This window comes from Anopheles maculipalpis, chromosome 2RL (genome assembly GCF_943734695.1).
Source record: "Anopheles maculipalpis chromosome 2RL, idAnoMacuDA_375_x, whole genome shotgun sequence".
In the NCBI taxonomy this organism is placed as follows: domain Eukaryota; kingdom Metazoa; phylum Arthropoda; class Insecta; order Diptera; family Culicidae; genus Anopheles; species Anopheles maculipalpis.
The window spans coordinates 73,284,522-73,306,198 of NC_064871.1; the positions used below are offsets into that span (position 1 = coordinate 73,284,522).

The 21,677-nt window shown below is 42.4% G+C and overlaps 4 protein-coding genes across 7 annotated transcripts in view; 2 read left to right on the forward strand and 2 right to left on the reverse strand.

Annotated features, from left to right (window-relative positions):
* LOC126555956 (sodium-dependent neutral amino acid transporter B(0)AT3) overlaps positions 1-21,677 on the reverse strand; it is a 223,413-nt gene that overhangs the window by 124,722 nt on the left and 77,014 nt on the right. The gene's annotated exons all lie outside the window — the stretch shown is intronic.
* The window catches only part of LOC126568830 (serine/threonine-protein kinase ULK2), a 373,161-nt gene that overhangs the window by 70,424 nt on the left and 281,060 nt on the right, over positions 1-21,677 (forward strand). The gene's annotated exons all lie outside the window — the stretch shown is intronic.
* The window catches only part of LOC126556139 (galectin-4-like), a 56,867-nt gene that overhangs the window by 18,074 nt on the left and 17,116 nt on the right, over positions 1-21,677 (forward strand). The window lies entirely within an intron of this gene.
* LOC126556061 (SH3 domain-binding protein 5 homolog) lies at positions 1,748-21,007 on the reverse strand. 2 transcript variants are annotated; one of them, XM_050211255.1, is made up of 5 exons: positions 20,906-21,007; positions 14,397-14,459; positions 8,344-8,640; positions 7,386-7,469; positions 1,748-2,838 (listed from the first exon to the last, which is right to left on the reverse strand). In XM_050211255.1, the coding sequence occupies exons 1-5, from the start codon at positions 20,969-20,971 to the stop codon at positions 1,756-1,758; spliced, it is 1,593 nt and encodes a 530-aa protein (XP_050067212.1). In that variant the 5' UTR covers positions 20,972-21,007; the 3' UTR covers positions 1,748-1,755. The 2 variants fall into 2 exon arrangements, with proteins under 2 accessions (XP_050067212.1, XP_050067213.1); XM_050211256.1 differs by lacking the exon at positions 20,906-21,007 and adding an exon at positions 14,933-15,024.

Genomic DNA, 21,677 nt, shown 5'->3' on the forward strand with positions numbered 1-21,677 from the left:
GTGTGTAACGTAATTTGTGTATGTGATTACATTCTAATATAATTTTACTGCCTTTTAACAATAAAATAATCCTTCAAGAACGAGCTGGCCATAAAGATAACGATGCTGGGTATACGAAATGTGAAATCATGTCAAAGAATTTGTAAAAATCGTGTTTTAAGGAGCATTTTTCCAGCTTAAAAAGACAACTATTTCACCTATCGAATACGTGTGTAAGGGATGTTTTTATTTCTGTGATTTAAATATTTCTGCAACATTATCTTGAACCAGCCACGCCAAACAACCAGGACAGGAACATTTGTTTTGAACTGAAAGTGTGATACCTAAGCATCTTGTTGTTCCTTTTGTTTTGTTCTGTTTTTTCCTCTTCTCTTTTCTCGTTAAAACGCGAATTTCATAACATATCTATCTCAAAGAATGGAATATTCACGATCGGTGACCACGAAATATGATAGTGCACCTGCCCCAAAAACCAAATTTACCCTTTTGGTATGATGTATCAAATCTACTAGAGTTCCTCTGTTGTTATGTTGTATTCTATTTAAAACGTTAAAACTTTTGCATCTATAACGCCACCTACAACTACACTGAGGGGAATAAGAATAGCACATCTCATGTTTTTTTAACCTATTTCTTCTAAAATGCAGAACCGATTCTACTTTTTTTAAGTTTAGAATGTTTATTCAAACTATTTTGAACGTTTGAAGACGTTTTGAGTGTATGAGTTTGGTATTCTATCGCATGATTGCAATAAGCAGTGATTTCATGGCCAATTTTGAAATTTTCCAGGGTATCAAATTCTACAGTGCCTATATTTTGACAAAGTTATCTAGCTGTTTGCTGTTTGCAAAGTTTCACCAAGGTTTCTTGATGCGTTACAGATCATTCATATCCATCTGATCATTCATGGCATCTTTTCACATCAGTGTCCTTCAAATCACCGCCGGTGGGAGCTCTTATCTAAAAGAAAAGGGTATTCCCTAAATCACCATGGACTTCATATTAACTGAAAAGACCACATTTTTTGCACTCATTCGGTGTCGAATATCTCACCTCCGCGCCAATGTGGGTGCAGAACACGCAGCCTCGACTCAGCACCGGACGACTCAGCTCAGAAAGTCCTTTTAGGCCGTCCACACGAACAGAGGAGGCGTGGTAGATCCAGATTGAGGTGAGACGATGGCGTGGAATCATCCGCCATCAAGGCCGGTATAACGGATTGGCGGACGACGGCGCGGGACCGTGAGCGGTTCCGGACTCTACTGCGGCACGCCAAACCGAAAAGCGGTTTTAGCGCCTGATAAGTAAGTAAGTAACAGGATCTGCAGCACACATCTTGTGGACCTCTTGTGTGATTGAAAGCTATTCTGACCGATTTCACTCGAAAAGAAGTCTGCATTATAATGTCAAAAAACATGGTGGCACTATTCTTATTTCGCTCAGTGTATTCAATAACACTAACATAAGCAGGAGTCGTAGCTCAAGCTCGCTGTTCTAGGTAAATCGTGTTAGATCGTGTTCCTCATTTTTTTATATTTTCTATTACCTCCTAATATACCTATGCGCCATTTGTAAATGGTAAACCGAAATAGTTAAAAAATAATTATTAAACCAACACACCCCATCATGGAGGGAAGAAAAGCGAAAGGCCACGGTATGGCCTCCCCCGAAAGGTCTTCAATAGACTAACCGCTACTTCTAATACTATCGCTGGTTGCTGATGCTACCATCCACAGCGTCAACCCGGGCAAACCTTTACATGGACATCTTTCGCTTATGCTTCGTGCTCAGCCCTGGTTCGGTCGGCTCTCGGCACATCATCGTGTCACCCGGCGAGGTGGCAGAAATAGGCGTCAGCAAACTACTCCCCCCAGTACCACCATTCGTTGCCGCATTAAGATATGTTGGAAGTGCGTACATCGAAACGTTGGCCAACGGTAGGGGATCGAGCTTTTTGAACATTTTGATCGTGTGCTGATCGTGCGATGGTGAATCCACCGGTGAAAGGGACACACCACGACCAATTGACGGTTGTTGCGGGTGAAGCTGATGGTAATGTTTCTGATGGTGCGGATGAAGGTGCGCCTGCTGGTGTTTCGGCGTAGTGGGAAGGCTACAGAACGTTGCACCATTCTCACCAACAGTCGAACCACCACCGGTGACACCCGATCCGCTCAGTGTGCTGCTGCGCGAACACTCACGCAACATCATCAGATGGTCCAGCTTATCGACCGTGGCATTTAGCTCGTGTTCCCACACGTCCTGCTCCTGCTGCTGACCATCACCGCCCTCTACCGGTCGCACGGCCAACGTGCGTACCTTCTGTCGCAACAGCTCCAGATGCAGATCGTCATCGGTCACTACCGGTTCATCCTCGTGCAGCGTCATGCCCGAGTAATCGTCCTCCTCCGAAGGATCCTTTTCACTTACCGCCGAGCTGGTAGCAACCGACGCACTACCCACCGACCGGATCTCACACTTGTCCAGCTCGCTCGATATGTCCGGCATGGTGCTGCTGTACGGGAAACGTTCCTTGCACGACGCTTTGCTCGCTGTGGTGGGAAGAATGTTGGCGAGCTCGGCACCAACACCCGGTTCTCGGGGGCCGGATGGTGCGGCCTGGCTCAGATCACCACGCTGTTCGTGGATTTCTTCGCTTATCTTTTCCAGATTACGAAGCGCTGTACTGTACGCGCTCTTGGCCGCCTGGATCTGCTGTTCGAGCTGCTGTATGCGACCCTTTTGCGCTTCCAGCTGTTCCTGGCAGAGTTGCTTCTCGTCGAAGTATGGGCGCGACTTTTGTATGCTTCTTCGATAGCGTTCCTCTAGTTGTTGTACCTTTGAAAGAGCGAGAGAAGAAAATATAATGGGCAATGTAGTAATATAGTGCACAACTTAACTTATATTATATTATTTCATTTTAACAAAAACTGAAAGAAGAAATGAGTTTGGGGAGATAAAACATTTATCCTTGCTTTATCATCTACACAAAGGCAAATTAGTTTGCTCTACTTTTCCTATGATTTTGCTATGGTATCTAACAGCTATGTTATGCCCTGTATATCGACATAATTTCCTCTACCTAAAAAAATATCCATTTTGACAGTCGTGGCCAAAAATTTGAGACAAAACAGTTCCTATTCCAAAAATCTCTAGCAACGGTATGTGTAATTGGAAAGAAAGCCGTCTCCCGAGTGGCCCTTTAAAATTACCTAACTGTTGCTTCCCGCCGGCCACAACTACCCAATCCCATCCCCTCCTCCCGTGGTTACGTGTCAACAGAAGAGGAAAATTTGATTTTCTTCGCTTACCTCACCGCATATAGCCCATAGCTACATTTCTTTTCTCCCCGTATCCGTCGGAACCGGCTGTTACTGGGGCGCTATTGTGTGATCGATGGTGCTCTGCGTGGTTCCTTCCACAAACATAATAACCCACGTGCGTACCCAAAGTTTGGTAACACATTTCGATACCCACGCCGATGCGGCCATCACAACAAAAGCTTCATTGTCGTGCCGTGTGGGCGTGTACCGTGTGCCTGGGTATTGGAACAATTATTTGGGAAACTTTCCTATTTTCCTCGTGGTTCAATTCATTTCCAATTAATGATCGCATGTACTACTGATTCAAAAGATGGAAAACTCATCTTCTTTGGGGGGGGGTTTGACAGTCCCTCAATTTTGCATGCCTTGAATGCAATGTTGTCAGCTACTTTCATCCACTTCTGCTGTTGCACAACAACAACCGCCTCGTATACAACGTTTGTCTCGGGTATAGACCCGAGACAAATGCTAAAGAAGGAAGAAAGTAAGGAAACGTTTTCCGGAGCAATTACCAGTTTCCATCATCCATTGCTCTCCCGCCCAAGGTGTCACAGCCTGGTAGCGCACCGACAAGGAAGCAAATTAGAGAAAAATAGACTATTTTCCGTTAGTAGCGGCAAGTAACGACAAGTCATCGTGGAAAGAAAAGAGTGTCGGTAGTAATTACTGCTTCTGGTTTTGTTGGTAGCTACAGGAAATGTGGCAGAACAATCTGCATGGGAATAGGCTATTTTTTTGTTGTTCTTCACGGTGAAGTACCTAACGAGCCATGGTAAGGAAAAGCTCATTTAAGCGTCATGCAAGAGGAATATGTTTGTCGCTTAAAACAATTTGAAAAGTTAATCCAAATAGAAACTATTATTAATATACTACCTCACAAATAAGGTATGCTTTGTGAAAACGAGCATAGCAAGATATGAATAACTATCTTGCACAACCAACATACTTTTCTTCGAACGCATTTCATCAGCATTTTTAAATTTAGAAAATAATTATTTCTATTCGTAACGGTCACTGAATGCATCGCAAACGCACCGAGACGGAACGAACGCACCATCACATCATCTCATTTCCTAAGCATAATTACTTCATCCGCTTGCACTGTTGTATATTCCTGTGCCGCGTTGGAGCATTCACGGCTTCCGCAAACTAAGACGCATAAGCCACCATTGTTAGAACTGAATTGATTTGAATGCATAATTCTGTCTATTTCAGGCGCACAGGCGAAAGAAAAATGGTACACGACGGCGTCAAACTAGCTCGACGCGGGATAACGACGATGATGGTTGGTGTTGTGTCTAAAGTACGTCAACCGTGACAAAGCCCTACACACATACGGACGCTCTTCTCCCCCCATGGGGTTGGCTTTTAACACTGCCGATCGAATATCTGTAACGCACATTACAGTAACAGTAACGGCCGTTTTTACATTTGCATTGGGGTTGTTTTTTTTTTGGTTTAATTTAATGCATGAATTTCCCCTCACTTGGTGCTACTTGTTGCGCGCTTATTGTTTTTGCTACATGTAATAAGAAAAGCTAATATCAAATGTTAATAAAATACATTCATGTGAAGCCTGTCACAACAACGCCACCACCGTTCTTGATAACAGACAGGTTATTACCGCTTCACTCGGTGGTGTTGCTCCAAAAACCCGTTTTTCGTAACAATTTCACCTCCAAATGCGCGGTGCATCGAAAAATTTCACATTCATTCATTTTGCACAGTTGGAACGGTACTATCAAGCGAAGGTGCGTTTAAATATTTTTTTTAAACAACTTTAGAAAGTAATAGCATGGTACTGAAGAAGATTTAATAGTGGGTTGTAGGGCAACTGTACCAGTTTTTGGCAGGCTAATGCAGTCGTTCAGCAAAACATTTTAAAATCCTTTTTAAAATAAATCATTTTGGTATAAAATCGTATAATTTTGGGTGTTAAACTATCGAAGAATGTGTCGATATACTTGGGTTAGGGAGTTTGATCAATTTTAAAGGAATATTCAATCCACTCCTACTAAAATCCACTCCTACTTCCAGCGGAATGCCCCATATTTTCGGCATTGCGAATACAGGATGTCACCTGCTTATTGATTATTCGAAACACGTTTTAATTCTTTCTTTGCACAAGTTTTTTTTATCAAAAAAAACTTGTTAAAAATCTAATTGAGCTCCGAATAAACTTTAAAGCTGATTTATCGATCAGAAATATCGCACTTCAAAGTGTTTCATCCACTAGTTTGCATAATCACGAAATTTGCCGAACCATCGACGGACAAAAGTTCAAAATCTGTGCGGAAATATTTCATGAATTCGGTAAATATTCATCTAAAATTCATTATTGACGAATAAACATAGGTATATCTATCTATATATCTTAAGAAATAGTCAAAATAATATTAATGTAACCACTTTTGCTATATTTATGCTCGTTTTGCTGATCTGCCGATGACAGGGACACTGTCGAAAACTGGTTTATCTTTATTTTCTACGCTTCAATCTTATTTTAATTTATTATTAATTATGACGGCTTAACGGCGTATTGTCATGCTGAAATTTTGCAACAGCCAATGGCAATGGAAAAAATGGACTATCAATTTTATCATTTCGTAGCATGAATAGGCCTACGTGTATGCAAGTCCCTTTATCGATGTTTCTTAAATATTAGCTTTCAATTCTTTTAAACATTCAGTACGATTTCAACCAAGTTTGATAATCTTCTATAAATCTTCTATAAATCTGCTATAACCAGCCATCCGAGAAAAATCTTTCCCTGGATGATTGTAGGAAACAAAACGTCTTAATAACTGACTGCGGACTGCCCCCAAAACGATCATAATCCCATCGACGCACCAAAAAGTTCGTGCCCTTTCATTTAATGGAACGTCGTTAAGCGTCGTACCACCACCCCGGAAGACATACCCTTCCCGTGGTTCGTGGAAAGTGAGCTGCTGAAAGTAGATATCCACTAGCTTGGGACAGCAGCAGCAACAGCTTTAAGTTGGTGGGGCATCTTAACGAAAATCACTTTCACTCTTGCACACGAGGTTTTGCTTTCGGGTGTGGAGGTGAAGCAGCTTTATCGCCAAATGGTGGTTGGCTGTTGTGGGCGAATCGCGTACCGGGGAATCTTACCAGCTGCATGCATAAAAAGGCAAGAAAAGTGTAATGCAATGTGGCCGAGAAAGGTTGCTAAGCTTGGCGCTACACTGAAGCCATCGTTATGTGTCCCGCGTCGTTGCAATACACCCCTCTGAAGCCATGTGAAAGACTGGTCGTGGAGTAAATAAAAAAAAAAAAGAGGCAAAACGAAACCAAACACACACCGAACGGTGTTCGAAGCCCCAGCGGGCAGCAGTTGGTATGCCAGGCAATAAATGCACACCATCGATGTAAATATCTATCACACGCATGAAGCGTATCGATCTATTCCGATCTTTTGGCGAAGATCATCTTTTGGCCGTGCGTGTGTGCATGTGCTTTCCCCCACTCGTGCGTTTTCATAACGCAAGCGGACGAACGCACATCGCGGTCCTAGCCTTTTCTGATATAGACACCGGGTCGAAAGCAACGGCGAGCTTTCTGCAAGATTGTTTACCTTAGCCCGGGCCGTTTCAAACACGGCCCAACCATCGGCTTCAAGCGGCGGTACACGTTTTGTGGATCACGTGCACAACGTTGCACCACACGTTGTTGAACGTTACAGAGTTCGCCAAAGATTAATGAGGACGCATGGTGCAATGTTTATTTTTTCTTGTTAGTGTATTATTTTAGTAAACTGATACTAGCAAGTACAAATGCGCAAGACACGTGATAAAAGACTAAAATAGAGCTTTTTTAGGGTGTGTTTAATGAGGAAATTAATGTTCAAACACCTGTACCTTTGACATTAATGTACCCAAAATGTATTCCACGAGTTTGTAGCTTAGTCTAAAACAAAGCTTACGGCACGTACCGTACCGCCATTAAATCGGTTTAAAACCGAAACAGTGTCTAACTAACTTTAAGAAACTAACAATAACAGTTCTGCGGGTTAAAGGATCCAGCTTGCGGTGTTGTACTTACTTTCTTTTCTGCCTCCTCAAACACCTTCGCCTTCTTCTGATGTTCTGCACCACTTTCAGCCTTTTGTTTCTCTGCATCCATAACCTAAAAGCACAAGTACAAATGATTCAATTAGCGCGTAGTTCGTACACACAGGACGCAGACGACAACCACTGCCGGCTAACCAACCCAAGAACAGAACTCCAACAACCAAGCACACGAGGCGCTGGTTCTTTTACCCCTTTAGCACACTCTTTTGCTAAACGTTTCTAAAACATTTGCTAAAAAACCGATTGCGACAAATGTGCGAGTGGGACAAAAATTGCGACCAGCTGTGTATTGAGCCGTACACAATTAAACGGTTGAGTTTTGCGAAAAGGAGCTAATGGTTGGTTTAAAATTCGGCCCACGTCCTACCAAACGCTTAACAAATATTTCTAGCAATCAAACTCCGCACAGGCACGTCACGTCGTTTCGTCTGCAAAGCGTTTTATATTGCATCGAAGCCGGCCCGCAGTTGACGGTTCCATTCAAACAAGGAAAGAAATTCCAACCCAATCCAAATGCGGAATCGGTTTTATTAGCACAGTGCACACAGTGCTGGTTGGTGGTTCCAATTTTGAACATCAACAACATCATCAAAGGAAAACACTGAATGACTCTACTGAGAGGTTTATATCGGCAAGGTCAGATTGAACAGTAACATCAACAAAGAAAAAAAAAACGCTTATTGCGGTGCATCTTGTACAGATTATAAAAATGAAACCGTTGATTGATTGAGTCAATACAATTTTTCTATCATTTCATGATTTAGGTCAATCTGAAGTAAAGTTTACAGAGAGGTAATTAAAAAAATTCCTAAATAAATACTATCTTGTTTGAAGCTCTATTCACCAATGTTTGATAGCAACTTCTCCTGAATCCTGATATGCCTGCTCCGCATCCGTACCACAAAATCTCTAATGCGCCTCTATCGTACCTTAATCGTAGCGTGGTTTAACATTTCCTGCCAGGCATTATCAAACTGCCACTCGTGCGAGTTGCTCATGAAGCGCTGTTCTGCCAACGCAACCGTCTCCTTGGCGGCCGCATGGATCTCGTTCGCTCGCTGATACTTTAGCGTCGCCGCCTGACATTCCAGCTGGGCTACCTTTGCCTTCTCGAGCGCCTCATAGTACGGGCGGGCTTTCTCGATGCAGCTGCCGAGCTTTTTCGAAGACAGCTTCAACCGGCGGGTCGATTCGTTCATCAGTATCCGAAACGTCGAGTTGGCTTCCTGTCGGGAGAATAGAGAGAACAGAAACACGCATTAGCATACGGGTGAAAGTGAACGTATCGTGTACACTAAAGGTACCATCAGTCCCAGGCATTGGTGGAGCAGATTTTGGAAGGATACGATAATTAAATTCCCAATTTGTGTCCTAGACCGGTGACACGGGGGAGGTTCGTTAAACCCTTCTCTATGTGCTCTACACGCTCTGATTTAGCGCCGCTGTGATAGAAACGCTCCTACGGTTCGGTTTTCGTACGTAGATGGTCGCAGGGATTAAACGATACAACAGATGCAGATAATGAATTTTGTGATGTTTCAAAATTGAATTCCAAAAGATGAATAATTTCTCCTTCTGCCAACCATGGGAAAATTTACGCCATTCGGAATTCGGAACGGTGTATGGGGTGCACCATATTATTCTAAGTGCACCAAAGAAATGCACCCACCGGTTTCCCATTTTTAACGTGTTTTTTTTTTCTTTTGCACACAAATACAAACTATTTGGCCGATAACTATTTCCGGTCTTTATTTTGCTGTCTTTTTGTTGCACCACAACTTCTTCCACCCTTAAGGCAAAGCGTGAACCGGCGGCGAGTCATGCTTCACCGGATGCATGTACAACTACAACATAATACTTCAATTAACTATGGTCGTTTGTCGAGAGCCTCCAAAGTTAGGCAGTGTTTTGAGGAGATGGAAATGAAGAAAAGAAAAAAAAAAAGCAACATTGCACAAACGGAACGAGTGAGCGTTGCAGCCACACAGACACTTGCCAAACACTGTTGGAGGATTTGTCTTTTTACGGATGCAAAACTAACAAATGGATGTGCAAACAATGGGAAGACAACAGCTCTTAACGCACGGCAGAAGTTGGTGGATGTTGCTTTTCAGTTTGCTAATTGAATTTATGCAACTGGTTTGGAAGTTTGTTTTAAAGTTTGTAGTTTATGCAGAAGATTCCCCTCAAGCATAAACCAGAATGCACTTCGAAGATACTAAAAAGGAGAATTAACTATTGCACTTTCTTTATTAGTTTTTAAATCCACCATTTGCAATCAATGCTGCTGCACTTTGAGAAACATTTTGAATGATTTTTATATTGTCAACGGCGCACGGCTGAAGCGGGGTTCAAACCTCATTCGGGTCGTTTTCCCGTAGTGAGGACTGTCTATGCAACTACAGTACTGGACAAAATAAATCATACGCGCAAAGTAAAAATGCTCTTTGACGAGTATTATCTTTATTTTTCAGATGAAAACTATGATTCGTTCGGAAGAATTATAGTATTTTAATTAAAATTTTCAATATTGCAGAGAAGAATATCGAAAATAACTTTATATGCATACAAGAAGTTGTTACAGCCAACAGCATGGACAAAATAAATCGTACACTTAAAAAAACATTTTTCTTGTCGTGATAATTAACTAACGTTCTGGCAGCACTTTAAAACTAGCAGTCGTGTGGATTATTTGACAGTTCTTTTACTGGAAAGCTAGTGGATAAAACAAACACAAAACCTTTGGAATTGTGCGCAACTTATTATCCGTTACGCGATCCCGTCGTGATGATGCGAGAATAATTCGGATGGCGAAGCAAAATCCTAACTTGTCTTTCAGGAAAATTAAGGAAACGATGAATCTGGATGTCGATCGCCGTACCATGCGCCGGCACCTCAACGAGAGTGGTTTGAAAAGTTGTTTGGCATCGAAGCGCCCTTTCCCATGCATGCAGAACAAACGGAAGAGATTGGAATTTGCCAAAAAGTACGCTGGGATGTCCATAGACTTTTGGTAAAGTGTTTTATGGAGCGGTGAGAGCAAGTATGAGCTGTTTGGACAAAAACGTCGATCCAGTCGAATATCAAGGGGATTATGACCGCATATTAACTTGTTGAATGAAAGTTTGAACTGGCCTGGAAACAAATCACATTTTTCAGCAAGACAACGGCCCCAAGCATACGGCCGAAAAAAAAACTGCGTTCTTCAAAACTAACCGAACTAAGGCGCTCGAATGGCCACCAAAATATAGAGCATTTTTGGTGTTTTTTGGACGATAAAATGGACAAAACGTCGATATCCAACAAAGACGACTATTTTGGATTTTTTGAACACAGCGTGGGTAAAAAATTGATCCAGAATATCTAGGGAATCTCGTTGAAAGTATGCCTCGTCGATTGGAAGCGGTGCTGAAGGCAAATGCTGGTCATACTAAATATTAAAGGTTCAAAAATAAAAGGAGATATTTGATATACGCATACGGTATATGAATTATTTTGTCCATGCTGATCCACATCCTTTCCTGAAAGATAACATATATTTAGAAAATCATGCGTAATTCTAATAAATTCACTTCTACAACATTATTGCCTAATTATAGGGCAACAACTTTCCTAAAGATAGCATTGTGATAACTATTACATTGAAGGAAATATTGAGCTTGTAGAAAGAATAGTTAAAGCGTATGAATAATTTTGTCCAGTACTGTACGTGCTATATGCAACTCTATTCGACGCTAATCGACGACCGCCGTGTGACCTTATAGTAGCTAGTTAAATCAAGAATAAGATGTTCTAACAAATGTTCTTAACAAAACAAAGGAACAACGATTCCAAGTATCATACAAATATATACCAACTTTGTTTAAAACTTGTTTGAACGGTCCAGCAAAAAAAACACCCAGAATAGGAATTGAAATGGCGGGAATTAACCATTGGAATTTCCTAAGGGGATTCCCAAAGTAGAATGAGAAGACCGTGCGGAATATGTTTTGTATAATATTCAGCACAGCTGTCTTGTACCATTATATTCCCAACTTTGTAACATTAGGAATGGAATAACTTACACAAGTTTGTTTAATTATTATAAGCAAATATTATATAAGTTTAAGCATTGTTGATCTAACAGCTTTAAAAAGCTTTTACATAATTCTATCATAAACAAATTCCCAATGCGTTGGTATTTAAGTCAATGCCATTTCATAAAAATAAACAGCATTGCAGCACGCAACAATAATCGATTATCATTTCTTCCGTTGACCACACTGTCTCTGACGGGTGGGGGACTGTGTCTGGCAAGGGTATGCAAAGGTAAGGCCACCGAACGGGTATTCCGATCGATTTCCATGATCCATCGTCCGAAAGGTGGATATAAATATCATACGTAACATCGGACGATAGGGACCGTATCCCAGCAAGACCTAAACTCCCTCCTATCTGGCTGTAAAAAAAACTTGTTAGTGCGCTTCCTTCATACCTGCCCCTTACAGGGTGTTCAATAAGTTCGAATACAACTTTTCATCGATTTGTAGTTGTGCACTACGCTACCGCACTACCGCGTACTACAACAACGAGGTTCTGGAGAAGGTTGTGGCACCGGCACTTCAGGATCTCTACGGGAAGGATCCTTACATTTTCCAAAAAGACTGCGCTCCGGCCCACACGGCGACCATCGTCCAAGCGTGGTGTCAGGAGAATTTGACGGGGTTTTTAGATAAGATTTCATGGCCACCCAATTCCCCGGATCTCAATCCCCTTGATTACTACGTATGGTTATACATGCTGGCCAAGCAAAGCGAGAACGTTATTTCCAAGATCTGGAATGTAATGCCTATGGAACAGTTGCGTGCCGCATGCGCTTCGTTTGAGAAACGTCTCAAGCTCGTGATAAAGTACAAAGGGAGGATGCTCCCTCCTAATATGCCAAAAAGATAGTAAATAAACATGGCTTAAAGAAAAAAATTCTCAAAAAATCATTTCTTATGTTTAAATTGTTTGAGCTCGTTTTTAAAGTGTTTTCGAATATATTGAACACCCTGTACATCAGTTAGAATGGACAAAAAAGCGCCCAGCAGTATAAAGATAGAGCAAATCGAATAACAATACAAGATTTATGCAATTATTCCGGCGGATGTTCCTAGCATCCGATGCATTAGGGTAAATTTAATCAATTCTAGTACACTCGGTGGAATAAACACTACAAGAAGGTGGTTCCCATGAGTTGCACGCACGTTGCATAAAGATGATGCAAACAAGACGTTAAAATATGCAGTACAAAAAAAAATCATCTTTTATATTCATAGCAAGGGACAGGAGAGAACAAACCAAAATCAAACCACATATTTGTGGTTGACAGACAGACTCACACATACCCGCTTTTTTGGAGCTTATAACCACAGCTCACTTTTGCACGAAGAAAGGATCATTTGGCTCGGCCGGGGTTTCCGTTTCGGGCAGTGTGCATCCACCGTCAAGCGGTGAGAGTTGTGAGTTGCATATGCTAATCATGGTGCGGAACAAATGCGCATAAATGCATATGACATGCGGTTTTTGCAGCTTTTCCCTCGCTCTCGGCACCAAATCTTCTATCAGTTTTTTTTTGTTTTGTTTTTCCACATACCAACCTGTGCGTTTGTTCGTGGGAAGAAAAATCGTATCAGCTCACCTGCTCCCAACCACAAACACACACACACACAAGGCACAAAAGGGGGGGGGGGGTTTCGTTCGATAAGCGTGGATAAGAGTCCGAGAATAGTTTCGCTAAGAGTGCCATTTGCGATTGGCGATGCAAACCACACAGCAGGAAGAGGCCGGCAGGGAAGTTGGGAGTTCAACTTCCCACGGTACTAAGTGCTCACGTAACCGACATTTAATCTCGCCGCAAAAACGTGCACCAGCGTGATCGTTTAGTTATATGCGTCATTTTTCATCTACGCCGTGGTCTCGCACCCGGATGCACAAGATGCAGTTTGTTTTGATATTTTAGGTTCATTTATTGCTTTTATTTTAAGCGAAAATTACTATATTCATGACATCAACTTCGATTTGTTTGAACAAAAAACTATAAAAACTAGACTTTGTGCCAGTTGCGATCTTTACAGATCTTTACACGTCGTTAAATCGGCGTCGAGTGACAACGTCAGTTGCATCGTGGCAGAAACCCTTAATGACAAAGGCATTGAAAATGCATCTTTAGTTAGTAGTGGATAAGCGGCAAAATAGGGCCAATGAGATGGCCCTTTACACACATATTAGCATTCAATTAGCACCGTTTCCACTCATCACGAGGGGTAGTGTGGCATGTGTGTGCACTTATCTTGGTGTCGTTTGTTTCAAGGGCTTAGTAATTTAATTACCACCTGATGCAGGAACAGATTAATTGAGGTATGAATAAAATTACAAAACGTAGAAACACATTCTGGTAATATCAGAAAGAATTTTCTAACAAAGAAAAATATTTCTTGTGTTTCTTTCTAATCTTTCATCTCGTTTAGCCTCGGTAATCTTCCAATAACGACTTCAATCGGGGAAAAACCTGAAAACTGAAAGGCAAAAAAAACCATTCCTTGCAATTACGTAAGGCAGACAAAAATAGGAAAAGGGCAAGTTCCTAACCCGCAAACTACGTCATACAAGACGGGCCATAATAACAACAATGGAACGTTTGCCGACTGTCCTTGACTCCTGAATTAATGGCGGCGTTGTCGCTCAAGGACCAAACACGACCGCTGGACACTACTCTCGACACTTGCCCAACGAACGAAACCGGGCAGTTTGCTCCTAATGGTCATGCGGACCACTAAATCAACATTTGACGTTTCGCTTCGTACGCTTCACGCCAAAAAACTATCGGCGTGGCCTGTAACTAGAGGCGAAGAAACGTATCATTTTCCAAATAAATATTACTTTTTGTATTTAAATTATACTTAACTACATCACACCAACTACTTCACTGGTCAAATCGTGTCCCCGGCTCATTGCTTACCTCCAGTTCAATCTCGAGCTTGTTAATATCGTCCGTTGCCGTGTTGAGATTCTCCAGTTCGATCTGCAATAAAAATGGAAACAGCACAACAAAACCGATACATTAGTGGAGGCAGAAGTTAGCACACAAAAAAAAAAAACATATTGCTTAAGAGTCTTTTAATTGGCATCAAATTTGATAAATTACGAATAAAGTCGCCGCCGCCAAAATGATTTTTCCGATTTGGCCACGTGCCAAGTACTGATTGGATTGTGGTTTCGAGCACATACTTGTGCGCCATTTTCACTTTTGCTCGATCGATCGGTCGGGTTTGGTACGGTCAGATGAATCAATTCCATTAGCACAATCTTTCGCAAAAACCCTTTCGACAGTTCCTCAACGTACGATACAGCCGCAAATTGTAAAATGTTTGACCGAAAAATGCTCCGATTCGAGGCTCTCGCCCTTAGCGTGATCATTTTATTAACACATCTTGGGTTGTTTAGCAGTCTACTGCATCAGGCAGACAATTAACTAGGTACCCTTGGGACTCTTACCACCAAATACGGATCACTAAGCGTCGCCGACATTACGCTGGACACTTTTCTATGCACTTTTCACCTCAACTAAAGAAACTAGACTGAACTGTGCTGTGGCCGAGATCAATGTATTCTGCATCGTAGCAAAAATAGTAAAGTCACACGTGAGCAATCATATTTACTCTACTGTAAGCCATTTAAGTGGCCCGTAAGTGGACATTTTGCAACGAACTTTGTTGTACGGGTTGTGGTTTGTTTTTGGTCTGCTTTTTTTCTATTTTTTTATTTCTGTAACTCTAAGGTAAACTGATAACAGCCATACGATAGCATTGCACACTTTCAAAAAGGGTGACTAATGTTTACCAGCACATATACACAAATACAGAAAAATGGCACAGTATCAGTTGATAAGGTAAGTAACGAGTTGCTTGTGTACGATATTTGCGAAAGATTGCAAATACAAAGTTCAATTCCTGCCCATGCACTATGGACCGGTTGACGACAGAAATTGGAAATTGAAAAACTTTTTTTCGTTTTAAAGCAGATTTAAAATATTTTTAGCGTATTTCATTCCAGATTTTTATTGTTGATCATTTTGAATTATATAATTATTGTATCATTGATTTTTCACATCATTATTGAGAATATTCCAAATAATTGGCACGACGAACGAAGAACGATTCTCACATCTCAACTCACAAAAAAGCTTCTGAGACATCAATTTTTAAGTTGCCTTCGAGAGGAATATGTGTTTATAGTTTTGCGAAATATTCAATTTCCTTACTATTGTACACTAAATTCGGAGAGGTTTCTATGAGCTGAGCATGTCATGAGAATGACACCACACGAAAGAAACGATGCGTACAGCCTTTTTAAGCCGTGCCCCTGAACAGAGAAGACATAATCGCACCAAATTGTGCTAAAGAAATGTCATTGCTGAGATGTGAACGACAATACCACGCGGAACCCGAACCAGTTCTCGTCGGATAACAGAAACCAAGTAAAATCCCATGCTCGAGTACTTAGGTGGGCCGTTTAAACACTAGTTTAAATCCCGCAAGAAAGGTTCCTCCTTAGAATGGTTATCTATTGGACTACTAGGTAGCAATTAGTGTATAAAGTTATTATATGTAAATGCATTACCAGCCCTACCTAGCAGGAGATCTTTCAGCCAAGAAGGAAGAAGTTCATCGTTGATGCATCAGAAAACCCAAGATAATCAACAGGCAGGCAGACTAAACCGTAGGCGATATGGTGGATTTAGGCAGAACGTAAAGCTCTTGGAGACTCAGTAGAGCCTGATAAATAAGTAGGCAGCTTAGTAGCAGTCCATAAGCCACAAGATTAGAAGTAATGATGCCGATCTTTGATTTGTTTGCGGCAAAGATCATATTTACCAGGTAACGTATTGCATCTAATATTTTGTAGCTCCACAGATAAAAGAATTGTTGTTTTTTTTTAATTTTAAAGATGTGACTAAAAGTTTTCTTAAGCATCTAGGCTTTAATTCATAATCATTTATTTGATTGTTGCCAACCTGAGTTGAGTTGGTACCTGGTAGATGCAGAACATTAACGGCAATATGATTGAAGCATCAGCATGAAACCCGCCAGAACGTGGAAAACTACAAACGACTGAGGAGACAGCAGACCCTACTCTTCCAGGACAAGATGCGCCGCTTTGAAGAGTCAGATGAAAAGCTACTGAAGCAGCTCTCTCAATCGGGGGATGCCCGTTCGTTTGACAGGAGGTTGTAAGAGACACGGAGTGGATTTGCTCCTAAAACCGCGACGTGCCGGGACGCAGACTGAAATCTCCTGACAGGGCAGCAACACAGCAACAACATCAGTGACAGCAATAGTGCAGAAGACGAAGTGCCTCTGCCATCTCTGGATGAGATTGCCAGCGTCATCAAGCAGCGCCAACAAAGCTGCTGGTAGTGATGGACTGCAGACTTGCTCCTCTTCTAAAGATTTCGTCGGCAACTAGCTAGCTTGGAGGCAAATCTACCACCGAGCAAATCTTCACTCTTCGGTAGATCCTCCGGAAGTACTGAGAGCTCCAGATCCCTACACACCGCCTGCTTATCGATTTCTGCTATAGAGGAGTTCTGCTATCTTGGGACTGCCGTAACTTCGGATAACGATGTCAGCAGCGGAATCCGGAGACGCAAAGTTCAGGGGAATCGTGCCAACTAAGGTCTTCACCATCTGCTGAGATCTAGAAGACTTCGAGACCGCACGAAATGTGAGATATATCGCACACTGATTCGCCCGATGGTCCTATATGGCCACGAGTCTTGGACTATCCGCGCGGAGGATGAAAACGCTCTTGGCGTGTTTGAGCGTCGCATCCTCCAGACCATCTTTGGCGGTTTGTTCGAGCATGGAGTGTGGAGAAGAAGGATGAACCACGAGCTTGCTGAGCTAAACGAACAACCTGACACCCTAATGGAAGCAAAGACCGGCAGGATACGATGGGTGGGGCATGTTATGAGGATGCCGAAAGGTCTCGTATCGTTAACCGACCACCAAATCCTTAATTTGGATGACGTGGGCGTCGTCGGTCGAGGTAGATGATCTCCCCGGACAGTCCTCGTCTTCGACTCTCTCACGGCCATTCTTGAAATCACTGTACTATTTGTAACATCCGCAATGTTTCCGCAGCGTTTATTTCATTGCGCAAACAAAATCTGATACATGCGCGGTGCTCCACAATCTTGGACATGGTCAATATGGACAAAAATACTTAGCGCAGCTCCGAAAACATATTGTCACTCCTAGCCGGATTGATGTTGTGACTTGAAACGTGGCAGAACTGTCAAAAACATACATATTGACAACCTAAAAATTAATACAAGAGGCTGCTTTTGATTTGACATCCACCATTCCACCAATCATTTGACATGTCACCTTACTTTTCGGACACTGTAGTATATATTGAAAAGAAGTTTAATTTTTGTACTTCATTACCGAAAGTAAAGCAAAGATTAAAAACCCTTCTAATTTTCATGTAATAATATGTTTAACATGCAGAGTTGGCATGTACAGGCATCCGAATAAAATTCTAGATAAATGATTATTTGATTCTTAAACTTAAATACACTTGTAAATTTATTGGTATTTTTTGTCCCATTCTATTCCAAAAAATTACTCAAGAATTTAACTTTTTTTTTTTCAATTTAATAATGAAAACAATCCTCCCCTTTTTTTCGCGTTGCTCAATTTGGAGAACATTTGTAGCGTCATTTCATGCGTTGGTACGGGTCGCTGTTGTGGAAGCCGTCTCACCGAAATTTTCCAATTGTTTCCATTAACCCAAACTGCCAGCATGAAACGCGCACAACGCATCCGTTCCACACCGCTCCACACCCAGCTCCGAGACACCCATTCACATTTGATTAGATGCTTTTACGCAGATGGCTCAAAGGTATCGGTAGCTTCATTCCAACGGTGCGGCACACACCACCCCAAGTGCCGCGAGAATGTGTGTTGTGTTGTGACCCAGCGCATTTTGATGAACATCGCGTCCGAAGCAACACAGGGGCGCGCACGCTCACCCGCGCCATTTATTATTAGCAGCCGCGGCGTCATTGCTGCCGTTCCCAGGCGTGTGAGGCTCTCATCATCTCTCACCATCGCGCGATGGTGGGAAGACACAATGACCGAACGGTAGAAGAAGCCAAAATCCTGTGGCCTTTAAGGGGGGGGCGTGAAGTTACGGGGAAAGGCCTTAGAGGGAGGAGTAGGAGAAACAATTTCAACATTAAAACATGTGCGGCTTGTTGCTTCAAGAAGCGATGCAAAAGAAGAGCAGAAACTTTCGAGAGGTTACCCAAAGACTACAACCCTGCAGAGGAGTCATTCATGCTGGTAGTGTACAGCTTTACAAAACCGGTTCGCTAGGGGAATGGCCGGGCCAGAACGCACCAGGCACTGGGACTGACCTGCCCTGAGCAAAGGGCACGTGATGGAGAGACTTGGTGCAAGCAGCAGAAGCGTTGACTGTCCTCTTTCGTTCGTTTAAAAACGCAAAAGCAAAACAAACGCGCCATAGGTGTTCCTCGCAAGCATTACACTAGCCAGCAGCGTCACAGCTTGGGACTGGTTTTTACGGTCACGTTGCACCCTTCTGCAAACCCAACACCAGATGATCAGCCAGATGAACGGATTGGTCGGAAGACTCTTTTCTTGCGGTTGCTCTGGTAGAACCTGCTAAGATTTGCCCCGTTTTCCATTGCCTGTTGTAACGGGACAAGCATCATCGTCGTTATGCACGATTCGAGCAGAAAAATGCAGCACCATTTTTGGACCAAAGATAGCGTCATGTTAGCCCGATCGCCCGATAAGCAACTTTGTTGGAAAATGAAGAAAAGTCCACAAATTTGGAAAATGCATCGCCGAAGGAAATGGTTTGCAACAACGTTTTTTTGAGGGGGTCGGAGGCAAAACCTTGGCAAAACAAAGTTTATTTTTCACGCCTCACAATAAAGAGAAGGACTTGTGACATCGGATCGTGCGTTCATTTTTGGCAAACAATGAGTGAGTCATCGTGAGCTGTGCACGTAACCGCGCAAACATTTAAAAGCTTCAAATTATTATTTTTTAAAATTAATTTTATAGCCTTTTACGTACAAACAGCATGCTCGTGCGTATGATTTGAAAATGTAATGAATCAGTCGAGATGTCGTTAATAGAAGGAAACAAATATTTACGCTTCACATTAAACAACTGTCACGTTTCGCAGTCTGTGGACGTTAGCTTCATTACTGTTGTCGATTGGCAGAGCTCACGTAGTGTAAGCAGCAGATGTGAGCGGCTACAACAGCCGCTCACACTTGTGCGGTTAATGCAACGTTCGAGTTCAATAAGACGGTGTCATTATCATCATTATGGCGTTGGCGACCTCCGTCTTCAAGTTTCCATGAATATAGAAAATAAAGTAAAAATGTTTCAGTCAAACAATTGTTGATGGTTTATACGAATAAGTTGGACACAAATCGCTTGTAATATTCCACATTCAACAGAGCGATTCGAGCGAGGGGAGGCTCGGTGTTAGAGGCGACAGTCGACGTCTTCACACGGGAGGACTGGGGCTCAAATCCCAACTGGGCCTTCCAACTTCAAGGTTATCATCTAATTTAGTAAGCAATTCGATGGGCGGCGTTAAGGCGGAATTGGCTGGCTTGACGACAGAGGCGATGGTCTATACACGGCAGGACCGGGGTTTAAATGAGTATTGAGAACTGACTATCCAACTACATGGTATCGGCAAGTCCAGTAAGCCTTTCTTTGGGTGGCGTGACCTCTAATAGTACGTCGTCCAAGCCAAGAAGAAGGAGATGGATTGAAATTCATCCTCCAATTTTGTGAGGTGGTCCTTTTTCATCCTCAAACTCAAAGCAACCACAGTGTGTGGGAAAATCGTATGATCTTTTACTTCTTTGCCGAAAGAATGCACTTCGCTTTTTCTTATAATAAGCTGAAACAAAACAAACGCTTCCTCCAACGCGTGTAAAACAACAAAAAACCCAACCGGAACACCTACGTCAATCACCTCTGTGTCGCTCACCTGCGTTCGATTGATACGTACATGTCTCGTACTTGAAAGACATTAATTTTATCACGAACTTGATTATCTTATCGCACCCAGGGAAGCCTTCCCTAGTACGTTTTCTCCGGCGAGACGAAATGTCTTGTTGCTAATCGTACGCCCACCCGTTGGGGGGTGGTAAAAATGTAAACCACCCCCTTCGTCAATACATCCACGTTGAGGAACATTTCAACTCGACAGCGAACACATTTCGAGTACTGGCAAGCCCTACATTCTATTGTAAGTGACATAATTTAATCGAGTGGAAAGAATTCTTCCTTCTTCAACTACACTTGAGGTAGGTTGTTTGTGTATGGTTGCCACTAAAAAAGGACGTCATGAATGGGTTTTTTTTTTGTTGTTATTGTTTGTTTCTTCGACGAATGAATGCTTTCTTACCTGAATTCTTGGATCGAGTTCAGTGTTATCTTCCGTCTCCTCCATCTCCTTGTTGGACGACGCCATGGTGATGGGTTACCGCGGTCACTTTGATTTTGTTGTCGTTTTGTTGAGCAATTTAACAAATTTGATCAAGCTGCCGGATGCGATGATGCTGTGTATGTGTGTGTGGCGTTGTATATTCCCTTTCCGAACGCAAATTTACGGTGTAATTCCACCGTGCTAGCTTACGCTGTTCCGAAGGGATGAAAACCATGAACACACAGCACACAAGATTGGAGGACACCTTAATTATTTCCTTTTGCTTTTAGGTGACCTCTCTTCTTGGCAATGTACACGTTGGGCACGTGTAAACAATACTTCTTCCTTTTACTTGTCGCGTGGTGTGGCTTGCATGTATTTCTATTATAAGCCCATCTTCTCAGCAGGGATTCTGGTGCAACACGACCGCACACTTTCCTGTGGAACAGAGACACACGATTGAAACATGAATTCACGATCACCGCGTGTGGGATGATGATGGCTTAAAAATAGCACCGACTATAGAACTACACAGAACTGGCTTTATTTTTCTTCCTTTCCTATTGCAACACGGGCAGCGGAAACGTAAACTTTACACTAACATTCCTCTACCGCAGGAGAGAAACTTTTGGACACTCGTCGTGATGGTCGTGTTGTGCGCGTTGTTGGGAAAGAAGAATGAGACTCATTTTTTCGCGTTTTACCTTACGCACAAAGAAAAGATGCGTCAGCGCGACCATTCACGGTACCG

Coding starts and splice junctions, on each gene's coding strand:
- LOC126556061 (XM_050211255.1), bottom strand. CDS start 20,971: ATGGCGTCGTCCAACAAGGAGATGGAGGAGACGGAAGATAACACTGAA. Junction 14,460..20,905: donor AACTCGATCCAAGAATTCAG/GTAAGAAAGCAT, acceptor TTTTTATTGCAG/ATCGAACTGGAGAATCTCAA. Junction 8,641..14,396: donor AGCTCGAGATTGAACTGGAG/GTAAGCAATGAG, acceptor TTCTCCCGACAG/GAAGCCAACTCGACGTTTCG.